Below are 18,337 nucleotides of genomic sequence, written 5' to 3'. Positions count from 1 at the left end.
TACGATCGATCATCTGTACTCTGCAGGGAAACCTACCAATAAGTGCACCCCCACGGGAAAAATGAAAGCAGATCTGTCAGATTATTACAGCTACAGTTTCGTACTCCTATTATCTAAAACATCACGAACAGAATACAGCAGACTTTATGGTTATGAATTCACTGTATTCCTAAGGGGAGCGCACTCCTGTCCCTCTCTGCGGTGACTGGGCAAATAAACGCCACACAAAATGTGCGTGCGAAGGAGGGCTTCAAAAAAGTTTTGTATTTTTACATTAGTTTTTTCATGCAGTTTAAAATGCCAGACAAAAAACCCTGTGTGAAGGAAACCTATAGGAAAAACACCAGAAAAAATGCCATACCAAGAGCATGTTGCGTTTTGTAAAAAACAAAAAACGCCACAAAGGGGCAATAAAAATGTCATGAACCAAAATGCTGTGCTTTATTAGGCCAGGATCACACATACAGTTTTTAGCTCTTTTTTTTGCAAAATGAAAATTGGCCTCAAACGTCAGAACTAGAGGCTGTGAGAAGTGGCTTTAGTTTCCTCTTAGGCTTCGTTCACATCTGCGCTAGGGCTCCGTCGGAACGGAGCCCCGACAGACACAAACGGAAACAATAGGTTTCTGTTACCATTGATTTCAATGGTGACGGATCCGGTGCCAATGGTTTCCGTTTGTCTCCGTTGTGCAAGGGTTCCATCGTTTTGATAGAATCAATAGCATAGTCAACTACAGGCCCCATGCACGCGACCGTGCCCATAATCGCAGCCCACGACTGCGGGCACGGACATCTACTGACGGCCGTCCGCATTTTCAGGCGGTGCTCCCATACAACGGAGCACGGCCCGTAAAGTATGGGAGCACGGCCCGTAAAACACCAAAAAATGGACATGCTCCATAATTCCCGGCACAGTTCTACGGCACGCACATACATTCGTAGCAATATGGAAAGGTGTCTGCGACCAATAGAACTGAATGGGTCCGTAAAACCTTACGGTCGTGTGCATGGGGCCTGAGACAGTCAAACACCTGCGACAAAATGTCTATACGTGTTGCCCCATATACAGGTCTCTCCGTTATGAAACTTTTTAGTGAGGGGGTCCTAGCCGAGCGCTGTTCTGTGAGGAAAGCAGTGAGAGGGCTGAGCCGGGCAGGGGGCACCGCAGCCTCCTCCCGCCTATATCATATAGTAAACCTCCCAGAGTACAGGCGGCTCGTCCACTACCTGGGAACAGCTGGAGCACGGTGTCTGTCAGGCGGCTCTGACCTCACATGACCTGCGGGGCACAGTGACTGCACCGAGCCCAGGCTACAGACCTTCCTCACACAGCATACCATCCTCTCCACACCATTTACCTTGCGTCTGGATGCCCCGGGATGCAGCTCCGGAGCTCCGGGCTGTGGCTTCTCCTCTGCTCAGTGTGGGTCCTGCAGGTCCCGGGAGGTCGGTGCATCTGTGCACGACGCGGACATCCCAGGTGTTGCCCGGGGAGGAATAATGCCTGCACCGGCGTCACTGCCACCGGGAGCACGTGTTACTGCGACTCCTACTGTCACCGAAGCGCCGACTGCTGTGAGGACTACGCGGGGCAGTGCGGGGGCAGCGGTGAGTGAGAGGGCATGGTGTATTATACCCACGGGGCACAGGTGCTTGAGCTACAATCATATGATTCTATCACTGTCACCGGCATATAGACATGTGAGGTAATATGGGACCTGGCTGCAACATATATCCTGTGCCAGGGGGATTTGGGGGCTTTTTTTTTTTTATTATTGTGTATTGTAGAGATCGTCATAAACTTATTGGGGGAGATTTATCTATGCAACTACATCAGTTTTCTGAATGGAATCCATACTGACCCCTTTATGAAGTTCTCTGCCAGTTTTACTGACACAAGTGGCAATTTGCATCAGTAAAAGGTGGCATGGCTTATTATTTGCTTCCAATAGTTTCCCGGTATTTTTTATAGAATAAACTGGCGGTGACCATCACTAGGAACAAACCTGCAAAAACAGGTGAGCTTTGTGTTCGGGAGTGCAACGTGCACTATATCATGTCTTCAGCTGCATGGTACGTGGCCCTATATGTACCCCAATGTCTCTGCTCATGATGTGCCAACCGGCAATCATTAACAATACCTGTGCCATCTGTGGTGGATAAATGATCAGATCGTGTCGTTTCACCTTAGATGTACTTGTATATTTGCCAATTTTGCCGATATATCTATTTATTGCAATAACCACCCTCACAAGTGTGAGCAGATTTATGATAGAGAAGGGTGGTGACTGGGAAATACAATTCTCCATCCAGGAGTCTATCGGCAGACTACAGGCCACCATTAACAGCAGCTATGACGCAGCAGACAGGTTTTCATAAAATCTCACTATAAGGCCTGATTTACACGAGCGTGTGCGTTTTGCGCACGCAAAAAATGCAGCGTTTTTTGTGCGCAAAAGGCACATAACCGCTCCGTGTGTCATCAGCGTATGATGCGCGGCTACGTGATTTTCTCGCAGCCGCCATCATTATGACACTCCGTTTGGATGTTTGTAAACAGAAAAGCACGTGGTGCTTTTCTGTTTACATTCAGAGCTTGACAGCTGTTGCGCGAATCACGCAGTTCGCACGGAAGTGCTTCCGTGCGACCTGCGTGTTTTTCACGCACCCATTGACTTCAATGGGTGCGTGATGCGCGAACAGCGCACAAAGATAGGACATGTCGTGAGTTTTTTTCAGCGGACTCACGCTGAGCAAAACTCACGGACTGTCTGCGCTGCCCCATAGCCTAATATAGGTGCGTACGACACGCGTGAAAAGCACGCGCGTCGCACCCACCTATATCACGCTCGTGTAAACTTAGGCCTCATTCACACGACAGGGTCCGAGTGTCGGCCGGGAAAATCGGCCGTTTTTGGCAGATTTTCCCGGCCGGTTTGCATCCGGTTTGCATCCGTTCCGATTCCGTTCCGGGCCGTGTTTCCGTTTTTACCGGCCGATTTGGACCCAATTTGCATCCGTTTTTTTCCCTGTCCGTTTTAAAATCGGATGAATTTCATTTAAATTTGTTGCCACACACAGCCCTTTGTAGATAATGCCACCCAGCCCCCTGCTGGTAATGCCACCCAGCCCCCTGCAGGTAATGCCACCCAGCCCCCTGCAGGTAATGCCACCCAGCCCCCTGCAGGTGATGCCACCCTGCCCCTGTAGGTGATGCCACCCTGCCCCTTGTAGGTAATGCCACCCTGCCCCTTGTAGGTGATGCCACCTTGCCCCCTGTAGGTGATGCCACCCAGCCCCCTGTAGGTAATGCCACCCAGCCCCCTGTAGGTAATGCCACCCAGCCCCCTGTAGGTAATGCCACCCTGCCCCTTGTAGGTAATGCCACCCTGCCCCCTGTAGGTGATGCCACCCTGCCCCCTGTAGGTGATGCCACCCTGCCCCCTGTAGGTGATGCCACCCTGCCCCCTGTAGGTGATGCCACCCAGCCCCCTGTAGGTTGCACCCATCCCCCCCCCCCTTCCAGGAGAAGTCACTGACTTCAATGTCCATATATGGACAGTGTAGTCACTGACTTCTCCTGGAGAGGAATTCCCTGCCACAGGTCGGGAATTCCGCTTCAGAAGTGAGTGACGTCACTGTGTCCATATATGGACAGTGTAGTCACTCACTTCTCCTGTAGCGTCATCCCCGGCCATAGAGTCAGGGATTCCGCTGCAGAAGTGAGTGACTTCGCTGTGTCCATATATGGACAGTGTAGTCACTCACTTCTCCTGTAGCGGCATCCCCGGCCATAGAGTCGGGGATTCCGCTGCAGAAGTGAGTGACGTCGCTGTGTCCATATATGGACAGTGTAGTCACTCACTTCTCCTGTAGCGGAATCCCCGGCCATAGAGTCGGGGATTCCGCTGCAGAAGTGCGTGACTTCGCTGTGTCCATATATGGACAGTGTAGTCACTCACTTCTCCTGTAGCGGCATCCCCGGCCATAGAGTCGGGGATTCCGCTGCAGAAGTGCGTGACTTCGCTGTGTCCATATATGGACAGTGTAGTCACTCACTTCTCCTGTAGCGGCATCCCCGGCCATAGAGTCGGGGCTTCCGCTGCAGAAGTGAGTGACTTCGCTGTGTCCATATATGGACAGTGTAGTCACTCACTTCTCCTGTAGCGGAATCCCCAATCCCCGGCCGGGGATTAGGGATTCCGACTCCTACAGGGAACAAAAAAAGACCCTCCTCACATGCACTCTGCACTGTGAGGAGGAGGAGGAGAGAGAGCGCGAGCGACGGTAGACCCGGCCATCACTCGGGACACCTACCGGTGATGGCCGTGTATTACCCGGCCCCATAGACTTCTGTTTACAAACATACAAACAGTGTCATAATGATGGCGGCTGCGCGAAAATCACGCAGCCGCGCATCATATGGTGATGACACACGGAGCTGTTAAGTGCCTTTTGCGCGCTCGTGTGAATCCGGCCTTAGCGTGTGACGGCTGTGTAATACAGCCGACACCTCACTGCAACGGGCGGAATCAAAGATCACTTTGACTGCGGCATTTAAGGGGTTAAATGGGCGGAATAAATCACGATCACAGAATTTAAAGCGTTCGAATAAGGGGGGCGGCCCCCTCTAACGTACCAGCGGCCCCCACACAACCCGATCGTGGGGTGCCGATTGTCTAAAAAAATTTAGATTTTAATTATCACTGCCTAACTCCAATAACTGTGGGGTCAAAATGCTCATTTCCTTGAGGGTGTAGTTTCCCATATGGGGTCACTTTTGGGGGATTTCCACTGTTTTGGCACCACAAGAGACCTTCATCCTGACATGGTGCCCAAAATATATTCTAATAAAAAGAAGGCCCCAAAATCCACTAGGTGCTCCTTTCGTTTTGAGGCCGGTGCTTCAGTCCATTATCACGCTAGGGCCATATGTGGGATATTTCCTAAAACTGCAGAACCTGGGCAATAAATATTGAGTTGCATTTCTCTGGTAAAACTTTCTGTGTTACAAAAAAAAATGGATTAAAATTGCATTTCTGCAAAAAAAAATTTGTAAATTTCACCTCTATTTTGCTTTAATTCCTGTGAAACGTCTAAAGGGTTAAGAGAAATTGCTGCTAAAGTTCTAAGCCTTGTAACGTCCTAGAAAAATAAAAGGATGTTAAAAAAAAAAACAATGCCAATCTAAAGTAGACATATGGGGGATGTTAATTGGCAAAAATTTTGTGTGGTATTGCCATTTGTCTTACAAGCAGATACATTTACATTTAGAAAAATGCTAATTTTTGCATTTTTCACTAAATTTTGGTGTTTTTCACAATTAAATACTGAATGTATTTTGCCAGTAACATAAAGTCCAATGTGTCACGAGAAAACAATCTCAGAATCGCTAGGATAGGTAAAAGCATTCCGAAGTTATTACCACATAAAGTGAAACATGTCAGATTTGATAAATGAGTCTCTGTCAGGGAGATCAAAACTGGCCAAAGAGGGAAAGGATTTAACCCCTTCCCGACATTTGCCGTATGGGTACGCCATGGAAAGCATTGACTTCCCGCATTTTGCCGTACCCATACGCCAAATGTTTGGCACCGGTTCAGAAGCTGAGCCGGTGCCATCATCGTCGGATCTCAGCTGTATCTTACAGCTGACATTCGACTGTAACGGCCGGGTGTTTACAGCTCATCGGAACCCCAGCAATGAAATTGCTGGGGTTCCGGTGGCTGCATTGGCAACCGGATGCCTAATACTGGCCTCTCGGTCTGCCTAGCACGGAAACCGGTCAAGATCCGCCCAATGGCGGAGCCTGATCGGCTTCCGTAGCCGCCGCCAAGATGGCGCCGGGTCAGGAGCTGATCCGGCGTCATCAGCAGTGGAAGTCAGCTGTATGTTACAGCTGACATCCACCTGTAACGGCAGGAACCGGAGCTAGCTCCGATCCCTGCCATTAACCCTTCAATGCAGCAATCGAAAGCGATTGCTGCATCGTAGCGGTTACTAGCAGATCGCCAGCCCTGACAGGCAATCGGGACTGGCACCTGCTGCTATGGCAACAGGAGACACAATGGTCTCCTGCTCTGCCATTACGGAAGCCGATTAGGCCCCGCCGGGAGGTGAAGACTAATCGGCTTGCTGTCAGTGAATAACTCACAGATCTAATACATTGCACTACGTAGGTAGTGCAATGTATTAGAAAAAAATAAATCTGACAGCTGGACCTTCAAGTCCCCTAGTGGGACTTGAGAAAAAGTGTAAAAAAAAGTATGAAAAAAAAGTCAAAAAAATAAGTTTGAAAACAATAAAAGTTGCAAGTAATAAAATAAGAGTAAAAGTGGGATTGCGTTTTATCAAGTCCTTTTATTATTGAAAAAAAATAATAAACCATACGTATTTGATGTCGCCGCAACCGTAATGACCTGAGGTATCAAAATATTATATTATTTATTGCACGCGGTGAACCGCATAAAAAAAACCGTAAAAAACGATACCAGAGTATCTGTTTTTTGGTCACTTTGACTTATAAATATTGAAATAAAAAATGATCAAAAAGTCACACGTATTTAAAAAATGGTACCTATAAAAACTATAGCTCATCTCGCAAAAAACAAGCCCTCATACAGCTGCGTCGACAAAAAAATTAAAAAGTTATGGTTCTCACAACTTGGCGACAGAATAAATACATTATTTTTACAAAAGTAGTTTTATTGTGCAAAAAGTTGCAAAACATAAAAAAGTTCTATAAAATATGTATCGCCGGAATCGTACTGACCCGCAGAATAAAGTTAACATGTAATTTATAACGCTTGGTGAACGCTGTATAAAAAAAACTAAATAAAACTATGCCAGAATTGCGGTTTTTTGTTTACCTGGCCTCCCAAAAAATAGGGTAAAAGGTGATCAAAAAGTCGCATGTACCCCAAAATGGTACCAATAATAACTACAGCTCGTCCCGCAAAAAAAAGCCCTCATACAACTACGTCTATGAAAAAATAAAATTAGTTATGGCTCCAATAAGTCAGGAAATAAAAAATATGCAGTTGTTTGAAGAGGCGATTTATCAAAGACCTAAAATTAGGGAACCAGGAAAGGGAGGGCCCAAACATGTCCGCTTGAAGCGAGGGTGCCCGTATTATACCAGGACAACACTTTCCCAGCAAAATTCCCCAAACTGCAAAGGTGCGGAGTGTGGACCAAAAGGGGCATAAGAAAGGACGCCATATATCAGTGCGACACCGGCCTGTGCAGAAAGGATTGCCCCTGATGTACTCTGCCCAGTTTACATGTACCCCCACATTATAAACGGAAACACCAGCAATACTCAAACAAAACTACTACCAAGCAATATCCGCTCTCCAAAAGCCAAATGGCGCTCCCTCCGCTCTGAACCCTACAGCGTGCCCAAACAGCAGTTTCCTTCCACATATATGGCATCGCCATACCCAGGAGAACCCTTTTAACAATTTTTGGGGTATGTGTCTCCAGTGTCATAAGCTGGGCATGACATATTTGCCACTGAAATGGCATATCTAGGGAAAAATATACATTTTTAATTTGCACCATCCGCAGCGCATTCATTTATGGAAAAGACCTGTGGGGTGAAATGCTCACTACACCCCTTAATAAATGCATTGAGGAGTGCAGTTTCCAAATGGGGTCACTTCTCAGGGGTTTCTTTTTATTATTTCAAATCAGAGCCTCTGCAATTGTGAACCAATACTTTGTAAATTGCCAAATTAGGCCTCAATTTCGCATGGTACTCTCTCACTCCTGAGCCTGATCAAATGTCCAGGCAAAAGATTAGGGTCACATGTAGGGTGTTTCTAAAACCGGGAAACACTGCATAATAATTAGAGGGCTGTCTTGTTATGGTGGCACAAGCCGGGCACCACATATTGGCATATCTATGGAAAAAAATCCCATTTTCACTCTGCAACATGGAGTGCACACTAATTTCTGCAAAACACCTGTGGGGTTAACATGTTCACTACACCACTAGGTAAATGCATTGAGGGATGTAGTTTCCAAAATGGGGTCACTTCTGGGGGCTTTCGGTCCCACAGGCGCCCAGGAACTAATCCAGCAAAATCTGCACTCCAAATGGCGCGCCTTCCCTTCTGAGCCCTGCCGTGTGCCCAAATAGCAGTTTCTGACCACATATGGGGTATTGCCGTACTCGGGAGAAATTGCTTTACAAATGTTGGGTTCTTTTTTTTTTCCTTTATTTGTTGAGAAAATGAAAAATTTTGCGCTAAAGCTACGTTTTATTGAAGAAAAGGGATTGTTTTTATTTTCACTGCCCAATTCTAATAAATTCTATGAAACATCTATGGGGTCTAAATGCTTACTACACCCCTAGATTAATTCTCAAGGGTTGTAGTTTCCTAAATGGAATCACTTTTTGGGAATTTTCATTGTTTTGTCCCCTCAGGGGCTTTGCAAATGTGACATGGCCTCCGCAAACCATTCCTGCTAAATGTGATCTCCAAAAACCAAATGGCGCTCCATGCCTTCTAAGCCCTGCCGTGTGTCCAAACAGCCGTTTATTACCACATGTGGGGTATTGTTTTACTCGGGAGAAATTGCTTTACAAATTTGGTGGTGCTTTTTCTCCTTTAGTCCTTGTGGAAATGAGAAAAAAAAATGCTAAACCTACATTTTTTTAGAAAAAATGTAGATATTAATTTTCACGGCCTACTTCCAATAATTTCTGTAAAAAACCTGTGGAGTCAAAATGCTCACTACACCTCTAGATAATTTCCTTGAGGTGTGTAGTTTCCCAAATGGGGTCATTTTTGGGGGGTTTCCACTGTTTTGGCACCGCAAGAGCCCTTCAAACCTGACATGGTGTCTAAAATATATTGTAATAAAAATAAGGCCCCAAAATCCACTAGGTGCTCCTTTGCTTCTGAGGCCGGTGCTTCAGTCCAGTAACACGCTAGGGCCATATGTGGGATATTTCCTAAAACTGCAGAACCTGGGCAATAAATATGTAGTTGCATTTCTCTGGTAAAACTTTCTGTGTTATAAAGAAAATTGGATTAAAAATTAATTTCTGCAAAAAAATATGAAATGTGTAAATTTCACCTCTACTTTGCTTTAATTCCTGTGAAAAGTCTGAAGGGTTAAGAAATTTTCTAAATGCTGTTTTGAATACTTTGAGGGGTGAAGTTTTTAAACTGGGGTGAGCCTTTTGAAATTTCAGAAATTGCTGCTAAAGTTCAAAGCCTTGCAACGTCCTAGAAAAATAAAAGGATGTTCAAGAAACGATGCCAATCTAATGTAGACATATGGGGGATGTTAATTAGCAACAATTTTGTGTGTTATAACTGCCTGTCACGAGAAAACAATCTCAGAATTGCTTGGATAGGTAAAAGCATTCCGGAGTTATTACCACATAAAGTGAAACAAGTCCGATTTGAAAAATTAGGCTCTGTCAGGAAGGTCAAAAGTGGCTAAAGAGGGAAGGGGTTAATACAAAACACTTTAGCTAGTAAATACACATTTTGTTTACATTAACCCCTTCCGGACCAAGCTCATTTTGGCCTTCAGGACCAGCCCCATTTTTTCAAATCTGACATGTCACTTTATGTGGTAATAACTTTGGAATGCTTTTACCTGTCCAAGCGATTCTGAGACTGTTTTCTCATGACATATTGGACTTTATGTTAGTGTAAAAATGTGGTAGATAAATTCATTGCTTATTTGTGCAAAACACTAAAATTTAGAGAAAATTTGCAAAAATTATGATTTTTCTAAATTTAAATGTATCTGCTTGTGAAACAGATAGTAATACCACCCAAAATAGTTACTAATTAACATTTCACATATGTCTACTTTATGTTTGCATCGTTTTTTGAACATCCTTTTATTTTTCTAGGACATTACAAGGCTTAGAACTTTAGCAGCAATTTCTCACATTTTCAAGAAAATTTCAAAAGGCAATTTTTTCAGGGACAGGTTCAGTTCTCAAGTGGCTTTGAGGGGCCCATGTATTTGAAACCCTTATAAAACACCCCATTTTAAAAACTGCACCCTCAAAGTATTTAAAACAGCATTCAGAAAGTGTTTTAACCCTTCAGGCGTTTCACAGGAATGAAAGCAATGTAGAGGTAAAATGTACACATTTTTTTTTTTTTGCCGAGATTCATTTGTAATACATTTTTTTCTGTAATGCAGAAAGTTTTACCAGGGAAACGCAACTCAATATTTATTGCCCAGATTCTGCAGTGTTTAGAAATATCCAACATGTGGACCTAGTGTGCTAATGGACTGAAGCACAGGTCTCAGAAGCAAAAAAGCACCTAGGGGATTTTGGTTCCCCCTTTTTTTTTTTTTTTATATATTTTAGTATAGGCACCATGTCAGGTTTGAAGAGGTCTTGTGGTGCCAAAACAGTGGAAACCCCCCAAAAGTGACCCCATTTTGGAAACGCACCCCTCAAGGAATGTATCTAGGGGTATAGTTCGCATTTGGACTCCAGTTTTTTCTCTAAATTTATTTTAATTAGTCTGTAAAAATAAAAATTCTGGAAAAAAACATAGAATTTTCTAATTGTTACAATGAATAAAGGTGAAAAAGCACCCCAACATTTGTAAAGCAGTTTCTCCCGATTACGGCAATACTTCATATGTGGTCATAAACGGCTGTTTAGAACCACGCCAGGGCTCAGAAGGGATGAAGCGCCATTTGGATTTTGGAGTGCAGATTTTGCTGGAATGGTTTTCGTGCCATGTCGCATTTGCAACGCACTGGAGGGACCAAAACAGAGGAAACCCCGCCCAAAAGTGAACCCATTTTGGAAAATACAACCCTCAAGCATATTTTTACAAGGAATAAAGAAGAAAAAACCGCCACAACATTTGTAAAGCAATTTCTACTGAGTACGGCAATACCCCATATATGGTCATAAACTTCTGTTTGGACGCACCGCAGGGCTCAGAATGGAAGGAGCGCTTCTTGGCATGCAGACTTTGCTTGATTGGTTTTTAGGCGCCATGTCGCATTTGCAGAGCCCCTGAGGTACCAGTACAGTAGAAATTCCTGAGAAGTGACTCCATTTTGGAAACTAAACCTCTCAGGTCATTCATCAAGGGGTGTAGTAAGCATTTTGACCCCACAGGTGTTTCATATATTTTATTAAAATTAGGCAGTGAATCTGCCGACAATATTGTAACTAATCTATGCTTGTTTCTCACATCTGAAACTTTGTTTATTTTGTTGTTCAAAAATTAAATAAAAACATTGAAATATAGAAATAGACATTGAAAATGAAAAATAATTTTTTCCCCCAAAATTTGTAGTTTTATCTCTCAATTTTTTATTTTCACGAGGAGTAATAGGTGAAAAAACACCACACAATTGGTTACTTAACTTCTCCCGAGTATGGCAATACCCCATGTGTGGCCCTAAACTGCTGTTTGGGCACATGGCAGAGCTCAAAATTGAAGGCGCGCCATTTGGCTTATAGAGCGCAGATTTTGCTGTATTGGTGTACGGTCGCCATGTCACGTTTGCAGAGCTTCTGAGGTACCAGAGTACAGTAGAAACCCCTGAGAAGTGACCCCATTTTGGAAACTACACACATAAAGGCAGTTCTCATTTTCATGGACATATGACAGAGCTTAAAATTGAAGAGCACCATGCGCATTTGAGGTCTATTTTGGTGATTTTCACAGCATTGACCCACAATTGCTGGGCCCTAAGGTCGAATAGTAAAACAAACCCCCAAGTAGTGACTTCTATTTTGAAAACTGAACCCATCAAGGCAATTTTTAAGGGGTGTAGTGAGCATTTTGTGCCCAATGTTTTTTTTTAAAAATTTATTAGAAATTTTAGTGCCCACGATGTGGTGCTCAGTTTGTGCCCCTGCAGACAAATCTCTCATAAACTTTTAATCAGGTTCTCCCGGGTATGGTGATGCCATATATGTGGACGTAAACTTCTGTTTGGGCACGCTGTAGGGCTCAGAAGGGAGGGAGCGCCATTTGGCTTTTGGAACGCAGATTTAGCTTGGTATTTTAGTTTACAATGTGGGGCATATGTAAGCTGTGCGGAGTACATCAAGGTATAATAATGGGGTTGCGCTATAAAGTACATATGAACTTTATTCTGCGGGTGGATACCATTACGGCGATACCATATGTATATAGTTTTTTTTATGTTACAGCGTTTGCACAATAAAATAATTTTTTTTTTTTAAATCATTTCTTTTTTGTACCATATTCTGAGAGCCAAATGTTTTTTATTTTGCCTTCAAAAAAGCTGTGGGAGGGCTTGTTTTTTGCGGGACGGGTTGTAGTTTTTATTGGTACAATTTTGGGGACATGCAACATTTTCATCTCTTTTTAATCCATATTTTTGGACGGGTGGTGAATTTTAATGTTGATGATTATGGCTAACACTTAATGAAAACCCAAAATTTAGTGTCTCAGAAAATTAGAATATTATATAAGCCCAATTTCAAAAATGATTTTTTAATACCGAAATGTTGGCCTTCTGAAAAGTATGTACAGTATATGCACTCAATACTTGGTCGGGGCACCGACTCCGCATGAATTACTGCATCAATGCGGCGTGACATGGAGGCGATCAGCCTGTGGCACTGCTGAGGTGTTATGGAAGCCCAGGTTGCTTTGATAGCGGCCTTAAGCTAGTCTGCATTGTTGGGTCTGGGGTCTCTCATCTTGGTTCTTTTGGCAGTGTGGGCAGGTGCCAAGTCCTGCTGGAAAATGAAATCAGCATCTCCATAAGGCGGACGTCCCGGACCGAACTCAGTGCAGGGAGCCGGGCTCCTAGCATCATAGTTATGTACGATGCTAGGAGTCCCTGCCTCTCTGCAGGACAACTGTTCCGTACTGTAATCATGTTTTCAGTACGGGACAGTAGTTCCACCGAGAGGCAGGGACTCCTAGCGTCGTACATAACTACGATGCTAGGAGCCCGGCTCCCTGCACTGAGTTCGGTCCGGGACTTCCGGCCGAAATACGTCCGTCAATTACGGACGTTAATGTGGTCGTGTGAACCCAGCCTAAAGCTTGTCAGCAGAGGGAAGCATGAAGTGTACTAAAATTTCCTGGTAGACGGCTGCGTTGACTCTGGACTTGATAGATTGCTGGATAAATGCTGGAAATAGGTCACTCTGCGTGTAATGAATCTATATAATATATGAGTTTCACTTTTTGAATTGAATTACTGAAATAAATTAACTTTTTGATGATATTCTAAATTCATTAAGAAGGACTAGTAATAAAAGACTTATGGAAAAAAAGGCAGTTATTGTTTTAACTTGAAAGTTTTTTTACATTTTTATTAACTTTCTTTTAACTTTTTTTTTTTCTCCCACTAGAGGACTTGAAGGCATGAAGCCCTGGTCGCTATATTAATACACTGCGCTGATACTCTGCTTGGGGACTCCAGTACTGCTGCTGACGTCATTGTCCATATATGGACCGTGACAGTGACGTTGGCAGAAGTGCTGTAGTCCACTTCAACGGGTGCGTGATGCGCGAAAAATGTACAAATATAGGACATGTCGTGACTTTTACACAGCGGGCACACGCGTGAAAATCACGGACTGTCTGAACGGCCCCATTTATTAACATAAGGCCGTGCGAGGCGCGTGAAAATCACGAGCGTTGCACGGACGTATTATACGTTCGTCTGAATAAGCCCTAAGAGGGCTGAAAAAGATGGTGTAAAGAAAGAAAGAATATATATATAAAAGTCCCCCAAAGGTCTTTTCTGACCTTTGAGGGACAGACCATAGTAATAAAAAAATAAAAGTAAAGTAAAATGCAATTTTTTTTTATAATAAACACACATAAAATACGCACCCCAAAAAAAAATGTCGTCGTCCCACCCCCCACCCCCCCCAATCATTGTCGTAACGCTAGCCCGGAGCCAATTATCCTAATATATATATGTAACATGTTAAAATTTCCGGTAGACAATGACGATCACAAATAAAAGGTCTATTTTAGGGTAAATATGTTATTACCAACAAAAAAAAAAAAAATTGCTGAAAAGTAAAAAAGCTTATTTATTTTTTTACTATTATTTTCAAACTTTAAGCCTAAAAATGCTAAAATAGCAAAAAGAATGTGTATAAAAATGATAAAAAAAAAAAAAGAAACCTGCATTGTCTATGGAAAAAACATCGCAAAAATCACGTTGCTAGCCCAACAAATAAAAAAAGTTATAGTCATTTAACTAACGCGTGCTAAAAAGGGCTAAACTGTGTCTGGTCCTGAAGGCTCAAAATAGCCCGGTCCTGAACTGGTTAAGGAGGTATACGTAGGGAAATATGAGGCATACAGTGGCTTACATCGGCCATAGGGTCCCATTGTTGAAGAGAAAAAATATATAAAATTGTGGTATATATTTTTTACGGGATAGCCTATACGTTATTCCATACATACGCCAGCCAGGAAAGGATTCCCTTTTAGCATATGCCAGGTCAATGTAGCCCTATGTTATGTGAAGATAGCCTTACGTTCATAACTGCTGAATGGAAATCTGCTATGTGAAGCAAATAGAAGATTAGATTGACAGCAAAGAGTGAGGAACAGTAAAGTCCATCTATGGTAGGTAAATTGGGTATATCGGTATCTAGCAGAAAGGGCTGCCTAGGCCTCCTGCATTTTGACAATGCACAAAAGGAGGATTAGCTTTATGTAAAAACTGCACAGGGGTCAGACTGGGATGATTCTCTACTTCCTGACATACATGAACTCCCAAGTTTAGGCAAAACACATAGAAACTGACAAGTGATATGTACGGTTTGAGGTGCTATTGCTTTATAAAGAGATAAGAAACTATTTTGAGTTACTTTTCTAGTTTATGGTGCTAGTTGGTATATGAACAGAACTAATATGATTATATTTATTAGTATTTATTATAATTATTACATAGAATATACAGGGTGTTACAAAAATCTCTTCCTTTATCTGGTTGGCAAGTGATATAAGAAATAAAAACTGGGCTGGTTGGTTGATGGATTGCTTGCTATGGTCGACAAAGTGTCATTTCTATTCACCGTAAAGCTTGCTGAACAAAACAGAACAACCTTTATTGGGTGCGAAAGCAGTGCTGCTGCTTGGACTAAAGGAAAGAATTTATGGTCAGTAGAAATTACACTTGCCTTGACGTCAACAGCAGCAGCACTAATGGGGATTTAGAAATTAATCAATTTAGGGTGGGTTACTATTAACCGCGGACTCTAACACCACTCGACCAAAGGCTGCTTCCCCAGCCCTTCTGATGTCTAGTCTGTAAAGATTTACAAACGTATGAGGTGTACTCCATGAGGCAGTCTTGCAGATCTGGTCCATTGGAACAAGACTTCTCTCGGCCCAAGATGTTGCATTTGCTCGAGTTGAATGGGCTCTAGTAGGTCATTGGGCCTGAAGACCTGCTTGGTTACAGCAGAGGGTAATCGCTTCCCTTATCCATCTGGACAGGGTTGCACTAGAGACCTTCTGGCCTCTACTTCTGCCATGGAAGGAGATAAAAAGATGATCCAACCTCCTAAACGCTTCAGTGCGATTCAGATAGGCTTCCAAAGCCCTACCGATATCCAAGGAATAGAGTTTGTCCTCTTCCTCTGAGGAGGGATCTGGGTAAAAGACGGGCAGTTCAATCTGCTGGTTGTTATTCTGCAGTGAAGGCACCTTAGGGATGAAATTAGGTTTGGTTCTGAGCAAGATTCGGTCTTGAAGAAAAATGAGAGAAGGGTCAACAGCGCACAATGCCTGGATCTCACTAACACGTTTCGCTGACGTTATAGCCACCAGGAAACAGACCTTGAGAGCTAGATGTTTCAGGTCAATCTTCTGCAAGGGACCAAGTGGGATAACAAAGCCTGTCCAAGATAAGAGCAAGATCCCATTTTGGGACTGGATCGAAAATGGTAGGCCTGATTTTCTGGACGGCTTTGACAAACCTTTGTATCAAGGGCTCACTTGACAATTTCTTCCCCAGAACTGCTGACCAGGCAGAAATCTGCACTCTGATCATGGCAGGTTTAAGGCCCCTGTCAAATCCATTTTGCCAAAAACTCAGGATATCTCGGATAGAAGGATGTTCTGAAGAGACCGGTTTGTTTCTGCACCACCTGACAAAAGCTATCTTAATCCTTAGATAGATCTGGTTTGTGTTCCTACCTCTGGACTGTAGGAGGGTATTAATGACCACCTCGGACAAGCCGGATCTCCTCAAAAGGGAGCCGTTAACCTCCAGGCCGTCAAATGGAGACGATCGAGGTGTGGACTGCATCGGCCGTCCTGTGTCACCAGGTGTGGAATCAGGGGTTAGTCTTCATAAGACTCCCGGACTGTGGTCATCAATTGAGCAAACTAGGCTCTCTTTGGCTAGTAGGGGGAAATGGCAATTACCAAGACTTTTTCCCATCTGATCTTCTGCAAGAGCTTTGGGATCATAGGGACTGGTGAAAATACATTAGAAAGATGAAACTCCCAAGGTATGGAAAGGGCATCCAGAACCCATGGTTTGTCGTTCCTGAATAGGGAACAAAACCGAGTCACCTTTGCATTGTGCCATGTGGCCATTAGGTCCACTTGAGGCTGACCCCAGCGTGCTATGATCCTCTTGAAGATCATTGGATCCAGAGATCACTCTACCAGTAACGGAAGATCGCGACTCAATCTGTCCGCTATGGTGTTGTTGGTCCCTTTAATATGGACAGCTGAGAGTTGCCAGCTCGTGGGCCTCCACACAAATCATGATCGGTTCCACTTCTACAAGAAGGGCTATGGATCGTCTTCCTCCCTGGTGGTTTATATAGGAGAATGTCGTGACATTGTCGGACTTTATCCTGATTGCTCTCCCCTGGATGACATGGTGAAAGTGTATCAGGGCTGTCTGAACTGCTCTCAACTCCCTGCAATTTGAGGACACGAGTCTCTCTGTTGGAGACCAGGACCCTTTTATCTGACCTTGTATGTGAGCCCCCCATCTTGTGAGGGATGCGTCGGTCGATATATAGACACATACTAGGGGAGCAAAGGACCTGCCATTGTTCAGGCGGCGCCACTACCTCAGGGAATCTCTTGTATCTCTGGTGACGATGACCAGTTTGTCTAGAAATAATATATGTCTCGATCCCATACGTGCAGGATTTCCTGTTGCAACGGACGCACCTGCCACTTTGCCCATTCTATTGAGTCGCTGGCCGCTGTCATAAGGCCTAAGACCTTCATCATGACATGGATAGATACCCGTTAGGGCTGACAGATCATTGGCAGCATCCTGGATCTTTCTCAGTCTTTCCAGAGGAAGAGATATCACCATCGAGTTGGTGTCCAAGATAAAACCGAGAAACTATTTTGTCTCCGAGGGAAGAATATGGGATTTCTCCCCATTTAGGAGCCACACTAGGGACTGGATGAAAGTAAATATGGTGTGCAGATGTGTCTTCAAAATCTCTGCAGATCTGGCCTTCACTAGCCAGTCGTCTAGGTAGGGAACAATCGTGATCCCTTTTTCTCTCAGACCAGCTACCACTGCGACAACAATCTTTGTGAAGGTGTCCGGAGCTGATGAAATTCTGAACGGGAGCGAGGTGAACTGGAGATGACGCAGCTCCCCTTTTATCCACACAGCAATACGCAGAAAACTTCTGTGGTCTAGATGGATAGGAACGTTCAGATATGCATTCTTCAAGTCTATGATGGCAAGGGAATCTCCCTCATCCAGAAGTACTAAGGCAGACCAAACTGTCTCCAACGGTTGTCGGTCTTGGGCACAAGAAACACCTGCGAGTAAACACCCCTTCCTATTTCGGGGGATGACACTTTTTCTAAGACCCCCGTATCTATGAAGTCTTGAATTGACCTTTCTAGGAGGACTTGTTTTTCGGGGAAGAATTTGGGAGTGGAGAGAGAACCTGTCTGGAGGAAAATTCTATCCAATAGCCCCATCTGTGGTGTTCAGCACCCAACGATCTTTTATTGATGACAACAATTAGGGGTAGAAGAAGTATACTCTCCCTCCCACAGGAATCTTCTTGGCATCAGAAATCCATCTTCCCAGAAGACGGGTTGCCCCTTCCCCGACCTCCAGAATGTCTATAGCCTGATCTTTGGACACCAGAAGATGAACTACCTCCTCTTGTTTACTGGATATAAAATCCCTAGATGAGCCACGAAAACTAGACCTCCCCTTACGTTTGCCAGTCTGTGGAAGGGATTTCCCCTTTTTGTCGGACAGGTTCTCCATCAAGGAGTCTAACTTTAGCCAAAAAAGCCTATTAGGCTTATACTCCATGGCGCAGAGGGAATTCTTTGAGTGAGCATCTGCCCCGCCACGGTTTAATCCAA

At 44.0% G+C, this 18,337-nt stretch overlaps 1 protein-coding gene across 1 annotated transcript in view; it reads left to right on the top strand.

The window, feature by feature from the left end:
* The first annotated feature begins 1,378 nt into the window (after nucleotides 1–1,378).
* Nucleotides 1,379–18,337, top strand: part of LOC142743467 (somatomedin-B and thrombospondin type-1 domain-containing protein-like) — a 93,783-nt gene continuing 76,824 nt past the window's right edge. Inside the window, exon 1 of the mRNA XM_075854257.1 lies at nucleotides 1,379–1,607. Within this exon, the coding sequence (XP_075710372.1) occupies nucleotides 1,379–1,607 (229 nt within the window). The remainder of the gene's footprint in view (nucleotides 1,608–18,337) is intronic.

This window comes from Rhinoderma darwinii, chromosome 1, assembly GCF_050947455.1.
Source record: "Rhinoderma darwinii isolate aRhiDar2 chromosome 1, aRhiDar2.hap1, whole genome shotgun sequence".
NCBI lineage: Eukaryota > Metazoa > Chordata > Amphibia > Anura > Rhinodermatidae > Rhinoderma > Rhinoderma darwinii.
The sequence above is the reverse complement of the archived record's forward strand: the minus strand, read 5'-3'. Positions and strand labels throughout refer to the sequence as shown.